At 37.8% G+C, this 19,381-nt stretch overlaps 1 protein-coding gene across 1 annotated transcript in view; it reads left to right on the top strand.

Moving 5' to 3' along the window:
* LMAN1 (lectin, mannose binding 1) overlaps positions 1-15,609 on the top strand; it is a 33,180-nt gene extending 17,571 nt beyond the window's left edge. Inside the window, exons 8-13 of the mRNA XM_054031707.1 lie at positions 143-275; positions 1,884-2,077; positions 2,206-2,276; positions 11,041-11,194; positions 12,752-12,873; positions 13,470-15,609. Of these exons, the coding sequence (XP_053887682.1) occupies positions 143-275; positions 1,884-2,077; positions 2,206-2,276; positions 11,041-11,194; positions 12,752-12,873; positions 13,470-13,506 (711 nt within the window). The 3' untranslated portion in view covers positions 13,507-15,609. The remainder of the gene's footprint in view (positions 1-142; positions 276-1,883; positions 2,078-2,205; positions 2,277-11,040; positions 11,195-12,751; positions 12,874-13,469) is intronic.
* The last annotated feature ends 3,772 nt before the right edge of the window (positions 15,610-19,381 follow it).

Below are 19,381 nucleotides of genomic sequence, written 5' to 3' on the forward strand. Positions count from 1 at the left end.
TGAGTGTTGAAGCATGTTTGTTTGCCTCAGAATGTGAACAAATCTTGACAAGAGAGCCCCTGGGAGATAAGATTTGTTGGAAAGAGGACTGAAAATGTTGAGGATTTCTAGTAATACCTTGTTTTTAAAAATTGCTTTAAAGCCTATTCCAGATGCAGAAATTCCCGAGACGGATAAAGAGAAATATCAAGAAGAGTTTGAGCATTTTCAACAAGAACTGGATAAAAAGAAGGAAGAATTTCAGAAGGATCATCCTGACATGCAAGGGCAGCCAGGCAAGTTAAATAAACAAATTATTAATTGTCAGGGAAAACACATTATTAAACCTGAAGATGATGATGATATCCATGCTCACGATTACATTAGCTGTGCCAGTGTATTTAGAGCTGGGGCCCAGTCCCATAAATCCTGAACTCCCCCAACTCCCTTATGTCAATTATTTTATCCAGAAGTTCTTTGGACTTCTCTATGCCAAGGGATTGCTGAAATATTAACAGACATGTATGGTGTTCCTTTGTAACTGAAGGAGTGAATAGAAGTCTGTGTGCCTGTAGGGTGATGGGTGGACAGGTGGTTTTCTAATGGGCCAGGGGAAAAGTTTGACAGTTTCTTGAAAATTTATTGAGAAAACTAATCTCTTCTGCTGATCTGAAAGTAAGGAGCCAGGCAAATGTTTTCTGTGGATCTTCTTTCTGTCTGTGATGTGTTGGTTGTTAAGGCCCTAATTCAACAGTCCATCCCTATTCACTAAAGCCTTTGAACATATGTTTAACTTCAAGCAGATATTTGAGTCCCATTAATTTCAACTCTGCAGAAATAACTAGCATTGAAATATTAAAAATACCAGTAACTCATGTTAACTCAGGGTTAGATTTGAAAGTTATGGCCTAAGTCTATTGTATACCATACCTCTAACAAATAGGACTACCAAATTATTAACATCATGGTATTTAAAATATAAGTACCTAACAGTAGGCTCCTAAGCCCATATTTAGGATCTTACACCTATAGCTCCCAGTGACTTAAATGAGATTTGTGAGTGAGCTGATCATAAATTCAGGTCATTTATATTTAGATACCTAAATATGGATTTAGGGTCCCAGTTTAGAAAATTTTAGCTATGCCAGGTCTGCTGCTAGGATCATCTGTTCTGTCCAGTCATATGACCACCCTGCCCCCCACTTTGCATTCCTCCACTGACTCCCCCTTGCCCACTGTATCAAGCTTAAGCTTCTTGTCTTCACTTTATAACCCTCTACCATTTTAGCTCCACCTTGCCTTTCAAATCAGATTTGTTTTTTTATTGCACAGTTGATTTCAGCTTTTACTTCGCTACTGAATGCTAGTTTTGATTGACTGCTTTTCTCCCATTCCCACATTGCTTGAGAAGAACTCCTGTCAAAATTTGGAAAGAGACCTCTTTATCTCAAAATTCTCCTTAAAATGTACTTTTACGATTCCTTCAAATCGCTCCTGATTGACAATGGTTAGGCTGGTGACTACTGAGACCACTATGACTACTAATTTACGCAAACATGTCTGTCCATATTATTACCTTGTCTTTCTTGCACATTGTCTGAATCGCAGCTTGAGCTTTCTGAAGCAGGGACTGTCTTTGGTTGGGGTTTTTTGTGTGTGGTTTTTTGTTTGTTTGTTTGGTTTTTTGGTTTTTTACTGTGACTAATACAAAAGGGGCTCTAATCCTAGGCTGGGGTTTTGAGGTGCTGCAGGTATTAATATAAATACAAAAATGAGTGTGCTCATACCCTCTGGGTGTTTTTGGGGGCTGAGGTGAAATAAAACTTTATGGCATATGAACATGCATGCACATATTTGACTATCTGAAAATGGAGAACTATAATAAGTCATTTATTTTTTGTTAGCGGATGATTTCTATGAAACTGTAAGTGATCGTGAATTGAGACAAATCTTTGAAGGGCAGAATCGAATTCATCTTGAAATCAAGCAACTTAATAGGCAGTTGGACATGATTCTCGATGAGCAGAGGAGGTACGTCTCTGCAATAACAGAAGAGATTACCAAAAGAGGAGCTGGTATTCCAGGCCAACAAGGACAGGTGAACTCAAAATGTGTATCATTGTTAATATGTTGACATGAATTCAAACATGTAATCAGTTTACTTCTTTTCTACATGCATAGCTCTGTACTCTGGCATTGACCATTTTGGGGGGGTTGTTTTTTCAGGTCTCCCAACAAGAGCTTGACACTATTGTGAAAACTCAAGAGGAGGTCCTCAGACAAGTGAATGAAATGAGGTAAGTGTGTGTCCTTAGTGTCTTGTTGAAGACCTGATTCAAATTTCTCTTACACTGGTTTTACAAGGGTCTAACTCAATTTTTTCTTCATTGTAATTCTTCCTGATTTAAACCAGTATAGGTCAGGTCAAACTGAAATCTGAAAAATGTGTACATGAGTGTAGAGGGAACTTCATGTACAGACAGTAGTTAAGTGAGCCTCTTTACATTTCTCTTACATAGGTAAATGAAGGATTAAGATTTCAGATGTTGTTCTGACAATACGAGGTTAAAGGGACATCATCAGCTGGCAGGCTAGTCAATTTTTTAAGAGGTTTCAGGTTACTGTGCTTGCCTTTGAGTCCAGGTGTCAATTTTTCTGTTTTTACAATCTTATTTTCCTGGGTTTTTTGTTCTTAAAAGAGAAAACTTCTTCCCTGTTTCATTGTGGAAAAGGAGCCACACAAATTGGGAAACTGACTGTGGAGGGGAAACAGTGAAAGTGACTTTTGAGGAGCGTTATAGAAAATATTTTCATAGCATTTGTGATTCCCAGGCAAATTATCTTGGCCATAGCAAGATCCTTTGTGGACCTATGGAATTGTCTCATTTCCTTGATTATACCAAGCTCTTCTTCCCTGCATATAAAATGCACACAGTAAACAAACTGAAAGACATTATCTTTTCTCTAATCTTTTTGTCACCACCTAAAATGACTGTTTGTACCATAATAGCTTAAAATCCAAACTAATTTTGTTTAGTGAAAAGTAGGCAACTTTTTAATTTGGCTGATATTTCTCAATCTTGTAGCCTCTTGAATTTGGCTCTGGATATTGTAAAAATAGAATTTTTTTGTTCACACTATTAATATTGTATCACTTCTGATTACTGCTCTCCCCATGACATGACACTATCTATATAGGGGATTAGGTTGATATAACTCAAGGGTCCCCAACGCAGTGTCTGTGGGGACCATGGCGCCCGCCAGGGCGTCTAAGTGCACCCGGGTACTGGCCAGCGAACGAGCATCCACCGAAATGCCACCAGGAAGCAGTCATCCAGAGGCGTCGCTGGTGAAATGCTGCCAATTTTCGGCGATGACGCCTCTGGGTGAGGCTGCTTGTCGGCGGCATTTTTAAGCGGCGACACCCATTGACGTTGCCACTTGTCGGCGGCATTTTGGTGGCATTTCGGTAGATGCTCGTCCGCCACCACGATCCTCCATAGACTAAAAAGGTTGGGGACCACTGGTATAACTACATCGCTCATGGATGTGGATTTTTCATGAGCAACATAGAGGTGTATAGTGTCAACCAGATCTTAGGGATAAACAGTCGGGGACACACGTGCTCTATCATGGCTAGTCGCCATTGATGGACTTATCCTTCCTGAGCTTATCTAATCCTTTTTTGAACTCGGGTTTGTACCTCATCATGAGAAGATGATATTGTTAGCAATGTAACTATCTCAGAAGACCTTAACATTAGTGCAGTGACTTTCAACTTATGGTCTGCGGACCCCTAGGGGTATGCAGACTGGTTAAGATTTCCAAAGGGGTCCACACCTGTATTTGAAATTTGTTAGGGGCCCACAAATAAAAAAAGGTTGAAAACCACTGCATTAGTGAATTCTGGCTTCTGAAAAAAGCGTTTTCTGCCAGCCAGAGGTGTTTTTCATGCCAGGAGCAAACATGTGAAATTAAATATTTCCAGTATATGTGTTTAGTGTCAAACAAGTTATGTTAAGGACGTTAGCTTTCCAGGGACATTGACTAGCACTGTTCAAAAGTTCATACATTTTAATATTTTTTGTATGTTCAGAAGTTACCATTCAGATAAGTGTTTTTTTCTTCAGTATGTACATCAAAAATTATTATGATTAGATTAGTTGGACTTGTCCCTCTAAGTGTATCTAATCTTTATTGCTCTGTTTTTCCATTCCTCTTGCTTAAAGATATCTAGCTGTATGTTATACCTACAAACTTTATTAGTTGGGGATTGGTCCTGCTTTGAACAAGGGGTTGGACTAGATAACCTCCTGAGATCCTTTCCAACCCTGATATTCTATGATTCTAACTTCATGCTCTTTTTTGCCATCTAACTTTATTTGATCACTTGTTTTGAGTGAAGCAGCTCTGCTTGAATTACTGTGTGTGTGTGTGTGTGTGTGTGTGTGTGTGTGTGTGTGTGTGTGTGTGTGTGTGAACACGTTTTAGATGAAGTGAAGAAGCGTAGCTCCTTACCATAATGGTAGTTGAGATGATCCCTTTCCTAGTCACTATGATGTCTAAATGGCTCCACCTTGATCTGTAGCCTGTCTTTTAGTTTGCATCCCACAGAAATATTTTTTACAGTTGTTTGCATTTTTAGTCACATAGACTACTCAAATCTCTGTAAGTCGTGTATCGTTGTCCTTTGTTGTTTGGACACTCCCCAAATCTCTGTATTTAAAAACAAATATTTAGTATCCTAGTGAGGGCCCAATCCTGCTCCTGCTGAAGTCAGTTTCCCATTGACTTCAGTGGAATGAGAGTTCAAGGACCAGACCTGAAAAAGTACTGACTGCAATGTTCCCTCTTTTTCCATCCATGTGCAGAATGAATTTTGTTATATGCACCAATATGGAGGTGATGTGTGGCAGGGGTGGGGCGAGAGGTTTGGCATGTGGGAGGGGGCTCAGGGCTGGGGCAGACGGTTGGGGTATGGGGGGGGTGAGGGCTCTGGCTGGAGGTGCGGGCTCTAGCGTGGGGCCGGGGATGAGGGGTTTGAGGTATGGGCCCCGGGGCTGCGGCAGGGTGAGAGGACTCCCCCGGCCCTCTCCCTGCTGCAGCAGTCCCTGGACCAGTGCAACAGGAGAGGCGCCCCAAACTCCCCCTATTCTCCCCCACACACACATCTCTCACCTCTCCAGGCCCCTGTGGCTACATGGCTCTCCTCATCAGGTGCACAGTCCTTGATGGGCTCCTGTGCAGCTGCGCAGGCATGCACATTAGAGGGAACACAGACTGAGCGCTCTCAACTGGGGCTGGATTTTCAAAGTAGCCCAGTGCCTCTTGTCAGTCAGAGCTTCTGGGTGTTGAAAAATCTTAACTCTTGAAAAGCTGGCCTCCACTGGAGCCTTCTGAAAATTCTGGCCTAAACTACAAAGAACTCCTATACAAGAAAAATAAACGGTGTACTGTGTTTATAATGCAAAAAGTTAGGAAAATATCAAGCGTAATTATCTCTAATCATAGTGTTCTCATACAGTATCTGATGCCAAGCTGCACATTAAATACAGAAATGTTAACTGTAACTTCAGATTTCCTGAGTTCATGTGTCATGTTGTTGTAAGAAACATGTTAATACAATCTCCTGGATTTTGGCGGAAGAAACATTTAACAATCTCGCAGTCAGAAAAACATTTGCCTTTCAGTAACTGCACTTCAAAATAGATACATTGTGCTTCTCAGCATGTGTTTGTTTGTATTCATTTAACTTGTTCAGATATTTATCATTTTAGAAATGAATGTGGCAAGTCATTGTAAAAAATGGATCTATCAATTAATACACCAAAGTGTCTTTTGTGTAGCACAATTAATGACATTAGAGGTTAGCCTCTCCTCAGGGGGGAGGGATACCTGAGTGGTTTGAGCATTGGCCTGCTAAACCCAGGGTTGTGAGTTCAATCCTTAAGGGGGCTACTTAGGGATCTGGGGCAAAATCAGTACTTGGTCCTGCTAGTGAAGGCAGGGAGGGGGCTGGACTCAATGACCTTTCAGGGTCCCTTCCAGTTCTATGAGAGAGAGAGAGAGAGAGAGAGAGAGAGGTACAGCAAGGCAAAAATATTTCTGCAAATAGTTTATTTGCTGCAAAATACAGTTTTGGTCAACTCAAAACTATTTGAGTTTGACTAATAGTTTGGACTGAACCAAAAAAATCAAAACACAAAAATTTCAAAACAAAATGTCAAAAGCAAAGGAGGACTAGATCCAGAAAATGGCAGAGGAGGACAACCACTTTCTTTATAACCTTTATCCTAGTTGGTAAGGTGCTCACCTGGGATTTGGGAGGCCGAGGTTCTATTTCTGCCCCTCTGCCTGATATGGAGAAGGGATTTAAAACTTGGTCTCCCTCATAGGGTGAGTGGTGGGCGGGGCGGTCATCCTAGCCATTGGGCTATGGGATATTTTGATATGGATCTCTGTTTGTTCTGTTGAAGATGTTCTACTTTTTTTAAAAAACGCTCATTGTGGTAGGGACTTGAACTTAAGTATCCCACATCCTAGGTGAGTGCCCTAACTCCTGCGCTGTAGTCATTCTGTCTTTCTCTGGTCCAATGACTGTTCAATGCAGGGCTTTGGAGCGGAACCCAGAGCTGGAGCGCGGAGCAGCTCCAGAGCAGTGGAGCTGCAGGTTTTTGCCTGGAGCTGGAGCGGAGCCGGAGCACCGCTCCAAAGCCCTAGCAATGTCATGAATGACAGTGAATTGCTACCATGAATTACAGTTGTCTCTGGGCCACTTGTTTCCTGTCTCTGGGCCAGGAAAAGAGAGTGAGAATTACTCCTGTAGCCTGTTAGGGCACTTACTTAGGAATGAGGGACCCAGGTTCAAATCCCTACTCCAATGACTATTTATAGAGTGGAACACTTCAACAGGCGAGACTGAGAGAGACCCAAATAATGCATGTTTAAAAATCTCTGCTCACAGTTGTATATTGGCACACAGCTACTCTTATTTGAATCTTTTGTAAAAATAAATTATTACTTTGTTCTTTGGTAGTGGCTTGTAGCTTAAGTATTAATAAAACTAATGGTTTTTAATATTGGGAATTTTCTGAAAGGCATGTTTGTACATTGTATTCAAAATTGTTCACAGTTGTATAATTTGATTCCTTTAACTTTGTATTCACAAAAGTTAAAACATTCATTATCTTTTGTAAAAATTTTGCAGACAACTTTATGCTATAATTTATAAACAATTGTATTTTGCCAGTATTAATAGTTCAAGGGAAACATCTTGTAATTCATCTAAGTAGGTCAGGTTTTTTGTAGAACAAAGATTAGAGTACTTCCATTTTCACTCTTGTTCTTCCAGGAAAGCTTTTATTTTAATATTCTTGACCAATCCTTATGCCAAGCAAGTAAATTAGATTTTCTTGTTAACATTAGTAGTCTGCCCTTTCAGTGACTACTTATTAGGTATGCATTTGCGTAACATCTTAATATTTTCTGCTTAGATTAAAGAAATGTCTTGTTATAGATAAGGAAATAACAAAAATGAACAGCCCACTGCTGCTGTATTGGTCATCCCTGGAGGAAAAGGACTTATTGTCAAAGTAATTTTCATGTCAAGATTTGTAGATTTCTTAATCATCTGATTACAGAAGAATCCTTGCCAGTGTAGACAATAGCAACAAACAGCATGTTGTCTTTGTGGGAGCAACATAATTTAAATTTGACATGGCCCACATTTATTTAGAGAACTTAATATTTTCTTTTAATAACAAAAATGGATCATTGTTAATTTTGTCTTTTTTTTTAATCTTACCCCATCATGTATTCTTAGTGCTAGAAGTCAATGGTTGATTCAGAGACTTAGAACACCTGCTCCCGTAAAGCCATCCCATATATAATGTACAGAAATTATTACAAAAATCAATTTACTGTATTTGTACAGATTTCATTACAACAAGCGTTTATTAGGTGGAGGTCACTATAGCTGTTGAATATAGCTTGCATGGCTTAGATTACAAGCAAAATTATTTCTCAAATATATGCAGTCTGTTCCAGAAAAAAGACTTGTAAAAGTAATTCAAACAAAGGCCTGGTTTCACAAATTGACTTCTGATACAGTGATGATAAGAAAACTGCGGGGGGGAAAAAACAGTGGATGAAAAGTTCACTAATCTTACTTAGCATGTATACAGTTTGTGTCACATTCAGAGTTTTATTTAGGCTTGGAAGGATTAGATTTTTTTTATAGGTAAATGTCTGTAAACGACAATTTTACACACACACACACACACACACACACACACACACACACACACACACACACGTATTTCCATCAGTGATGATCGAAATTTACATATTAGGCTAAGTGAGAAATGCTGCTTGAGAACTGATATAACTTGGAGAATTTTTTTCACTTCAAGGTCCCAGAAACAAAGACAAGGTTTTCATCTCGAGGCCAAAAGACCAAAAATATCAAGACACTTGATCACAGCCTTGGATAGACCAAGATAGTTTGATTTAAGCATATTTGTATATTTTGACATGTGATGATGACAATTTGTGTTTTAATAGCTATAAAGCTTTAACTATTCGAATTTCAATATCTGCTGTCATTAAATAAATTGTCACCCCTTTTGCCTGATCATAATTTCCCTCAACTGTGAAAACTTAAATAGATTAAAATTAAAAATGCTTAAAAATAAACACTGATATTATCTCTCAAAATTGTTTAAAAAAAAATCGAATTCTGCCAAGCCTAGTTATATTTCTGACTGTTGAAGAGGAAAATTATAGAAAGGTTGAGAGTTGTTTGTAGGGCCACTTTGGCTAGTGTTGTTAGCAGTGGCTGGCAGAAGGACAAGGTAAACCCCTCTTTCTCATAGTGCATTTTGAATTGTGTTCAGAATGGGAACTTATTTTTGGCAAATACCAAAAGTCATGCAGTAACTTATGGCTGACAATATTTTGCTTATTGTGAAGTAAATCTCCAGGAATTATCCATTCTAAATTTGAAATTTAACCAGGAACAGCAGACTGTAACTATGTTCTTAAAACTCACTTTTTCTTTAATAGCTTTTAAACAGAGTAATGTGGAGTGGGATACTTCTTATGTTAAGGGTTTTTTTTTTTTGTTTTGTTTTTTGGGTTTTTTTTGTCTTTTTGTGAGAAACCTGAAATGAAAAGGGGATTCCTGAGTTTTGTCATTTAAGAAGACTAGTGGAGAAGAACAGTAGAATTCTTGAAAAGCTGTACTAAGGAAAAATATATCTAATAATGAATGAAAGTCTAGCATGTTGTATTGGTTGATTTTTTTTTTTTTTTTTTTTTTTTTTTTTCCCCCTCAGCCTCATAAAGAAACTAAGGATAGTAACCAAATTCAAGAAACCGATGAAATATCTAATTGTCAGCTCATGAAAACAAGAATATTTCCATATTAGTAACTGAAAGAAAGAAATAGATTTTTAGGCTAGTCATATCTAAATATTATACCAGTATGGTTAGTAATTAAATAACTTGAGTGGTTCTTATTAACTCAGTACTGGTTATGTCTGGGGTAAAACTGAGATGAGTGTTAGCCCAGGATATACAGTACTGATCAAGTTAAGAATCCTCCCCACCAAATGATCTAAATACACTTCATTGCAATCACAATGGAGGGAGAAACCTCTAGTGAGCTGTGGTTTAACAATACATATACTATTACAATCAAAAACACTCACAGAATCTGCAGTCATAAATAGTATATTTGTGGTGTAGTGCTTGTAGATATGTATGGTGCATTGTCCTGTTACCTTTTGGATACTTATACTTTTTACATTTTCCCCTTACAGAATTCCAAAAATAAAGAGACTGATCTTGAAATTCAAATGCTTAGTTTAATGATGTGACGGGTAATTAATGCAAAAGTTAGGGGGTGTTTAAAGTTTTAATTAAATTAACCATTATGTTTATAGATAATCAGACACTAGCAGCAAAACTTGATCTTTGCTTTCACCTCTAGCTCTTGCAATAAACGTAATCCTATTTTGAATTTTAAAGAATGTATAAAAATGGTTTAACAGTCTTTCTAGTGCGTGGAATTATACGCATTGGTAACTGCAGTACAACAATGATAAACATTCAAGCCAAATGACTTGAGTTTTTAGATGGAAGTTGAGTCACAGACCGTTGGATGAAGAGTTAGGGCTTTACATACAGATAGTTGTCAAGCTGTCTTGTCTGAACAAAATGTAAAGTTTAAAGTAAATTAAATCCAAGATGTACATTTTGATTATTCTGTTAATAATGAAGGGATTAACATTCACATGATAAATGTTTTAGCTGTAGACTTTAATCCTCTTTGCAACTGAAAAGAAGCATCACAATAGGGAAAAATTATATGACCATATTGATAGAGGAGCATGTATGTTTTCTTCATTGATTAGTTTATATTAGTTATGGAGTTTCAACTTTTTGTGGATTTAATTTGATTTGTTGTAACAACAAAATGAATTCATGTGAACACCGTATTAAGTATTACAGCAGTGTATATGGGGAAATGAGTTTCTCATGTAAAAGGTAATCATGGAACATGAATGGCCCTAAATCTTTTCTTATCCCTAAAGCCTCTTCTTTATTTCTTACATGACTGCATTATTTTATTTTATTTTTTTTTGGAACAGCTTTTAGTTTCCTTAAAAGATAGCATTATACCATGTTTATCCTAAAGCCTTGGTCAGATCCACAGATTCAAAACATTTGTTTGAGACTTCATCAAAAAATAAGCCAAAGCAGATGCTTAGCAAAAGAATATTCACCATAGAGCTGATTTTGCTTTTACTATAGCTTTGGGACATGTTGCACTCTACAAAATTGAGATTCTTCTGCTCAATGCAGGTTTAAAAATAGGTATTTTGAAAAACTAAGTGCTTCTTCACAGATATTCATGGAAGCTATAAAAAAGTGTCCTACCTTTGTTTGTAAGATGTTAAATTGAAACTAATCTTAATAGGTTATAAATGTAGCATGTATGCAAGAGGGAATTTTTCAGGAACTGCCCCCTGCTGAAACAAGTCGTCTTTTTGTTTTCAGAAATTCCATGGGTGACACTCTGAGGTTGGTCAGTGGAGTTCAGCATCCTGGCTCTGCAGGAGGACTCTATGAAACAACTCAGCACTTCAATGACATCAAAGAGCATCTTCATATAGTAAAGAGGGACATCGAGCATTTAGTACAGCGAAATATGGTAATTTGTGTACTACTAGTGTAAAGAATGGCTGCGGAAATTCAGCATATGGCTGTTAGTGAAATGTTGGGAAAAGCCAGCATGTAATTTACTGAACAATTAATCTTTCATTAAGCTGCTCTCCTGAAACAGTTTTGCCTTAACTGCATGATCAGTGTTTTGATAAGATAGGCATAAAAAGCATGATATTTTTAACTGCCTTAACTTGAAATCACATTTATAATGTGCACGCAAATCTTGTATTAATGTAAATAGCCAGTTAAATGTACAACTGCCCATTTGAGCGTGCACAGGTCTCAATGTTTGCTGTTGTAGTAATTGCACACTCAAACACAAACATGGTTCAGAATCTGATCAAAAATAAATGGGTGACCACTTAGAAGATAATTCCTCAGACTACACTAGAATTTTTTTTTTCAAATTGCATGAAGAGGACATACAGCAATTGTCGTAGCTAATACTTAATAATTAGAAAACGCTTTTTATTATAAAGGTACCTGTATGTGCATGGGGGGCACATACACTACTTTTATCATACTTGCAAAGCAAGAGCTGCAATCGTTTAAAAAACCCAGCTGTAAGAAACTGTGGGAATTGCTGTCAAATACTGCATATTAGTTGCTTTAATATGGTGGTTTGAATATTTACCTATACGGTAGTCTGAAACTTGTAACCGGTGGAATCACTCAATCTTGGCGGTGTGTGTTTTGTTTGTTTGTTTTTGTTTTTGCAATGCTGCAATGTTTTCTTTGTAAGCTGGGAACATTGATTCAAATGACTTCCTATTTGTCCATCTAATGTATTTAGCAGAGCTCCATCCATAATAGGCCTGTTCTGTCTTTGGTAACAGGCCTGAGATGCAGTCGGAGTATGAATACATCTCAGATATTTTTTGGCCATCCCATATTTTTAACTTCTGTATTTACAAAGCAAAAACGCTTGGAATTTCCAGAAAACTGAAAGAAAAGGTTGGCATCTTTTGTCCCACAGTCTGATGTGTTCCCCTAACAATGGCACATTATTTTTCTTTTCATCAGTTTCTAAGACCATAAGTAACTGGCTTCAGCATGTGCTTCAGTAATATCATCTGCAGACTTCCCAGCTGCCCCTGTTGCTGCAAGAAAAGTCCAAGCATGCTGATGTGCTTTAACATGGAGAGTGTCTATTTTGCATATAGCTCAGGCATTCGGAACTTCCCAACTACAATCCAGATTAGATAATTCAAGGCCCCTTCACCACCACTGCGCTCAAATGGCTTATGAGTCCTGCAAGAAAAAAAAATTTTTTTTTTTTAATTATTATGTCTGGGGTGCTTAACTAAACATGTATCCTCGCACTCCCAGCCTCCAAGTAATTTCAATCTGTTCAGCTCTCGTACACAAAAATGAAAATTAAAACATCTTGAGTCTCCTACCCACACATTCCTTCACTTTCCCCTGTTCTTTTTGTAAACATGTATGTGCAACTTTCTTTTGAAAATGTTGTTTTCTAAAATAGCAGTTTTAAAAATTCAGTTGGCATCTTTCTGCATTATTTTAACAAATTTTTGCTTTCTAGCCATCAAATGAAAAACCAAAGTGTCCAGAATTACCACCGTTTCCATCATGCCTATCTACAACTCACTTCTTCATTTTTGTAGCGGTTCAAACAGTGTTATTCATCGGTTATATCATGTATAGGTAAGTTACTGTTTAAAAGATTGATAGCTATCTTTATGTAGGAGTTCTAATTTTAAGTACAGTTAAAGTGACATGATCATATTAATCATTGTTTTCAAAACAAACTTGTATTAAGTTAGATTTTTAAAATATTTTTTGATTATATATTTGCGCACACACTTTGTCCAGGCTGACAAATTAAAATAGCACCGTCAGCTTTCCTCTTTGATGTATGTATCCCTTAGCACAGTGCTACACTGTTAAACTCAAACAGGGCAGAGGAATCTGTTTAACTATTTCAGTTAAACTTTCTCAAAATACGCTAATTAAAACTTTTTTTATGTATTGGGCTTGGTTTTCTAAAATGTTGTTTTGTTTTTGGCGGGGGGGAATTGGGGGAGGGGAGGTTATTTTATTTTTTTATAAAACCTAAATTTTGGGTTGAAGGTTCTGTTAGCCAATCTGATTAATGTCCCTGATCGTGCCATGCTTGCAATGTAATTGAAGCTTTATTGGAAAAAAAATATTGCTTATATGAGTAGCCTTCTCACGTAATGAAATGTACTAAGTTCTTTGTGCATTATCTCCTGCTTTTTTGTCTGTTTGTTTGTTTTTAGGAGTCAGCAAGAAGCAGCAGCTAAAAAGTTCTTTTGATGATCTGTTCCTTTTGTGTGTATATGCCTGCAGTATGTATGCACAGAATATTACACAAGTCTGTAAATGAGGGAAATTCTAGTGTTTAAAATGCTTCAATATTGTAAATTATTGAATTTTTGCTAAACAAAATAAGTTCTTGTTTAAAACATTAATACTGTGGTTTAAAAACAGCCCCTAGAGCAATGGAGCAAGTACAAAGGAAATCTGTGGATCTTTTTTACTTTTAAACGTTTCTGGTACATACTGGGACTTGACCATGGTATTCCTATTGTTTTATCAATAAGTTTCCAAGATAGGAGAATTGGGGCATAGAGGTCCAGTCGCTATTGCTGAGTATTTCATGTCCAATGATTTGTGCAGAAAAATATATTTAAGCATCCTGACATACGAGATTTCTTTTAAATAAAATTACATTCCTCTAATTTGGGAAAAAAGCATCGTTATAAATATTTTATTTGTCATTTGGATTTCAGTTTGGCAATGATTTAGTGGCTTGTAGATCTAAATTTCACAAGAGTTTGTAGAAATAACTTGGTAATTTGTGGACCCTGAAAGACAAAGGCCTTTAATAACAGTCTGATTAGTAGCTGCTGGAGTGTAGAACAAAGGCTCTCTATGCAGAACAAGCAAACAAAGCCTTGTCTCTTATGAGACAATGGGAGAAAACAATACATTCTAATAGAGTAGAGGTCCTTTAAGCAGTTGTGTGGGGATTGTTAGGGTTATAGTAGTTTCATGACTGACCGTAACTTTGTAAAGTAATTAATGGAACCTCTCCGACAAAGAGATAATATTGCTGATATTTCTTAAACTCCAATTGAAATAAGGGCATATTTAGATTGACAAATGCTTTTATTTTTATAAGCTGTTTCATGAATCTAATAGAAATATCACAGTGGAGACTCTGGTTAATATTTTACATAGTAAGTGTTGAAAACTAGAAGTTCTATGTACACGTTTCCTACTTCCTCACAAGCCGTTGCCTCAGACGTGTTTTGCTGTTAGTCCAGCAATTCTTACTGAACCAGTATTGTGTAAGTTAACTAAGTGTTCAGTCTGATGGATTTGAAGATTGTTTAACATTGCTTATCATGTGAACATTTGCTTCAGGGACAAAATGGAACAGATGCTCAAATTAGTAATAAGAAAAGGATTCACTCTACTTTGTTTACATATCCATAGTAATCTGTTCTTGAGTAGCTCTCCTACAGAGTTAAAGTATTTCTAAGTTTCTGCAAGGCACATGATGAAAACTGGACATTGGGACTGTTCATTTTTAATTACAGAATGTGTTTGTCTCAATACCTGCAGAAATTGTCTAGAACTTAATGTATGTAACTTTGACTCCTTTGGAGGAGGCAACACATGCTGTCAAGTTCAGTGTCATGAAAAACTATTTGTTAGAATTGTGCCTGAGAATTTGGGGAAATAAAAAATTCTATACAATATATTTTTGTTACTTTAAAAATTAAACTATCATATAAATGTGGATGTCTATGCTATACCAATAAAGTGTGATTAGATCCATTCCACACCTATTTGTATAGCTAAAGTATGTGATACACTATAAATGGTATAGTTTAATAAATTTACTTAAATTATGGGAAGACTTTGTTTACTGTACCGATAGGAGAAACTACTGCCCCAAACGGATCTACATAGATAAAGACAAGTCAATGGCAGAACCCTTGCTATAGCTTAGAGGAACACAAGGCAGCAATTAATCTGCTCTCTTCTCTCACACCAGTAAGTATTTACAGATGCCTTGGACTAAGCTAAATTAATGAAGAAAAAGCCAGTGTTTTATCAGATTGTTGTATTGTAGTTCATTATCTTTCTAACAATGCACAGTATTATTTCTTTCACCTCTGGCGCTGGAACATGGTCAAACAAACACAACCTCCACTTTCATGATAGATAAATAGTTCGTATGTTCTGCTGAAAGAATAGATCTCATATGATCCTACTTTCCAGAATACATTTGGTAAAGTGATGTACAGTTCTTAAAGATATCTTCCAATTAATACATTCTTGTTTCTCCATTTTGTGAATCTCTCCAACTATGACTTATTCAATTTGAAAATTAAAACGTTGAAGCAACCAGTGGTATTGTATCTTGTGTTGGGAAGAGGAAAACACTGGGGGCAACTTGTGCAGTTTCTGAATTCGCTCACTATCTAAAATTGTATGTACACTATCATGTTAAATTAAAATGCATTTATGCTGCGGATGGACCTGATCCCACGGGAAACAGTAGCAGTTTGCCATTGACTTCTGTGGAAACAGAAGGCCCAAAATGTGTAACTTTCAAAAGGTGATCGTATGTAATTCTACAATGAAACAATAATTCATGGGTTATCCTTGCTACTTGCTGGAGGGGTGGAAAGTATAAAACATCTTGGTAATTACTTGACTTTACTCTCATTCCTACCATGACTTTAAACTGTGGCTTTTTCGTCAGACTATCTTGTTAGCTAAAATACTGTTTCATTAGTGCCACTGATTGTGGCAATGTTGAGTGCAAACACACTTGCTTTTTTCAAACAGAAATTGAGTCTTAGAGAGATGAAAAAACTTGGAATCTAATTTTAACAGTTTGAGGGGCAAATTAGCCTGGTCTGAGTCTTAAAATTGAGCGTAGCATGATAAATGGCACATGGAAATGGAGAGAGAATCTCAACACAAGTCATCTGAGCCCTTTAAGCAAAATGCAAAATCACTGTTATTTAAATTGACTGTTTCCTGTTTGAGAGACTTTGACTTGTATTGATGTATCAATTAATGTAACACTGAAAAGGTTGTCCATCTGTTGTTTTGGAAGTAAAGAACATAACCTTATTTGAATAAAGATACATATTTTAGTAAATGTTTTCCCTCTGAATTTGGTACAGTAACTCCTCACTTAACGTTGTAGTTATGTTCCTGAAAAAAGCTACTTTAAGCAAAACTATTAAGTGAATCCAGTTTCCCCATAAGAATTAATGTAAACTGGAGGGGGAGAGGTTAGGTTCCAGGGAAATTTTTTTTTCACCAGACAAAAGACTATATACACACACAGTATATGTTTTTTAAACAAACAATTTAATACTGTACACAGCAATGATGATTGTGCAGCTTGATTGAGGTGGTGGAGTTAGAGGGTGGGATATTTTCCAGGGAATGCCTTGCTGCTAAATGATGAACTAGCACTCGGCTGAGCTCTCAAAGGTTAACACGTTGTTAATGTAGCCTCACACTCTACAAGGCAGCAGGAATGGAGGAAGAAGACTCAATAGAGGCATGGCAGTGGCTGCAAACATTCCCTGCGGAAACTGAACCCACGCAGATGAACCCACGCTATCCCGCTGGAGCACACCACTCCCAATACTTTCCAAAGTGCCGGAGCTGGGAAGGTGCATGTGTGTGTGGGGGGGGATGCCTACACTTACCTCTGGAGCAATCGATCCAGCGGGGTCGATTATCACGTCTAGTGAAGACACGATAAATCAACTGCTGAGCGCTCTCCCGTTGACTCCGGTACTCCATTGGAGCGAGAAGCGTAGGTGGAGTCAACGGGGGGGGCAGCAGCAGTTGACCTATCGCAGTGAAGACACCGCGGTAAGTAGATCTAAGTACGTCAACTTCAGCTACGCTATTTTCGTAGTGGAGGTTGTGTAACTTAGACCGACTTAGCTCCTGCCTTCTCCCCCCGCCCCCTCCCCCAAGTGTAGACCCGGCCTCTGTGTGCGTGTGTGAGAGAGAGAGAGAGAGAGAGAGAGAGATGCATTGCCCCTTTTAAGTAGGCTGACCCCACTCTTAAGTACACTGCCTTCTTAAGTAGATCAACAAGTTGAGACAGCAGGTGCTGCCAGCAAGCTCCCTCCATCCTGAGCCCTGCTTTGTGGAGATGGGGTACAGGAGCAGGGGGAGAGGGACACCCTGACATTAGCACCCCTCTTCCCCCCACCCCCTGCACAGCAAGCAGGAGGACAGGAGCTGCACACGGCAGTGCGGGGTGGGACACCTGAATGGCCAGGCAATTGATAGCCTACTGGGTGGCTGCGGCACAGGAACTTAGGGGGGCTGCCGGCCCACCCTGATTCCAAGTCCCCCAGCTAGCTCCAATGGGCTTCTCTTCCTGCAAGCAGTGGACAAAGCAGGCGGCTGCCAAATAACATTATAAGGGAGCATTGTGCAACTTTAAACAAGCATGTTCTCTGATTAGCGACGTAACAATGGGATGACATTAAGTGAGGAGTTACTGTATAGCAGTCAATGAAGTCACTTCAAAAAAAATCTTCAATCTATTCCGCATGGTGTCATGTTGCATAACTTTAGAAAATTTCCTGGGCAGGCAAACTAAAAGTTCTCTAACTGCTGTTGCTGCTTGGCAGAGATTGGATGCTTTCTGGGATTAGGGGCTCAGTGTCTTTAATTTACAGTGAAATGCTGATCATGAGTGTATCGAGCCCTTAGTGCCCATTGGCCTGGGGACTGGGATTCCACCGCTTTGTCTCTTGGTTTAATAATACAAAATGCTTACAATGAGGATTAACTACACTAACTCTAGTATCAATTCATTTTGTGGAAAGGAACTAATATCCTTTTTATCATGTTCTGTTAGCTATAGCTACAAATCTTAGCATTTGACTACTCTCAATCTACTTCAGATCTGCCATTGATTACAGTAGTAGGGTTACACAAAAATTTAGGCTTGAATATGGCCTTTCTGTATCAGCTAAACATTTAGTTCCTGATTTTTACGTTCGTTTAAACCATGACAGTATAAGTGAGATAGGAGTTACTTGTCTGTCTCATTTAAGATATGTGGTAAGAAGAATGATGGTGGTGTTAGGGTGCAGCATGGTATTACTGCCTGTTATATAAGATTAACGACTATGTTTAATTCACACACAGTTGTGCATCTAAGTTGACAATTTTGGCCCTAGAAGTGTTTTCATTGAGCTTCATAACAAACATCTTTTAAAGAGAAGCTGGAATAGTTCACACCTCTGCTGTTTCATTCTGTCAAAGACAGACCTCTTCTACACTAGAATGTTGTACTACTACCTCTATACATGTATCATGTTATGGCTATGGATAAAATGGTACAAACCTCCCTAGTGTGGATGTAGTTATATTGGTATAAATGTGCTTTATACCAATATAGCTATTCCTGTATGGGAAGAGAGAGAACTACCAGTAGGAGGTTTTTTTTATTTATACTGGTATAGCAGTGTCCAATCTTGTACTTAGACTGGTATGACTAATGGTTTAAAAAAAAATCCAATCCCTAACAGATATAGTTAGTTATATTAGTACCACTTCAAGTATAGACTGTTCCAAAGTTTACATTGGTTAGTAACAGGGCTGTCAAGTGATTAAAAAAAAAATGTTAATAATAGAATACCATTTATTTAAATATTTTGGATGTTTTCTACATTTTCAAATATATTTATTTCAGTTATAACACAGAATACAAAGTGTACAGCGCTCACTTGATTTTTATTACAAATATTTGCACTGTCATAAACAAAAGAAATAGTTTTCACCTAATACAAGTACTGTAGTGCAATCTCCTCATGAAAGTTGAACTTACAAAGGTAGAATTATGTACAAAAATGAACTGCATTCAAAAATAAAACAATATAAAACTTTATAGCTTACAAGTCCACTCAGTCCTATTTCTTGTTTCTGCCAATTGCTCAGACAAACAAGTTTGTTTACATTGGCAGGCGATAATGCTGCCCGCTTCTTGTTCACAATGTCACCTGAAAGTGAGAACAGGTGTTATGGCACTTTTGTAGCCAGCGTCGCAAGATATTTCTGTGCCAGATGCACTAAAGATTCATATGTCCCTTCATGTTTCAACCACCATTCCAGAGGACATGCT

This window comes from Malaclemys terrapin, chromosome 6 (genome assembly GCF_027887155.1).
Source record: "Malaclemys terrapin pileata isolate rMalTer1 chromosome 6, rMalTer1.hap1, whole genome shotgun sequence".
In the NCBI taxonomy this organism is placed as follows: Eukaryota; Metazoa; Chordata; order Testudines; family Emydidae; genus Malaclemys; species Malaclemys terrapin.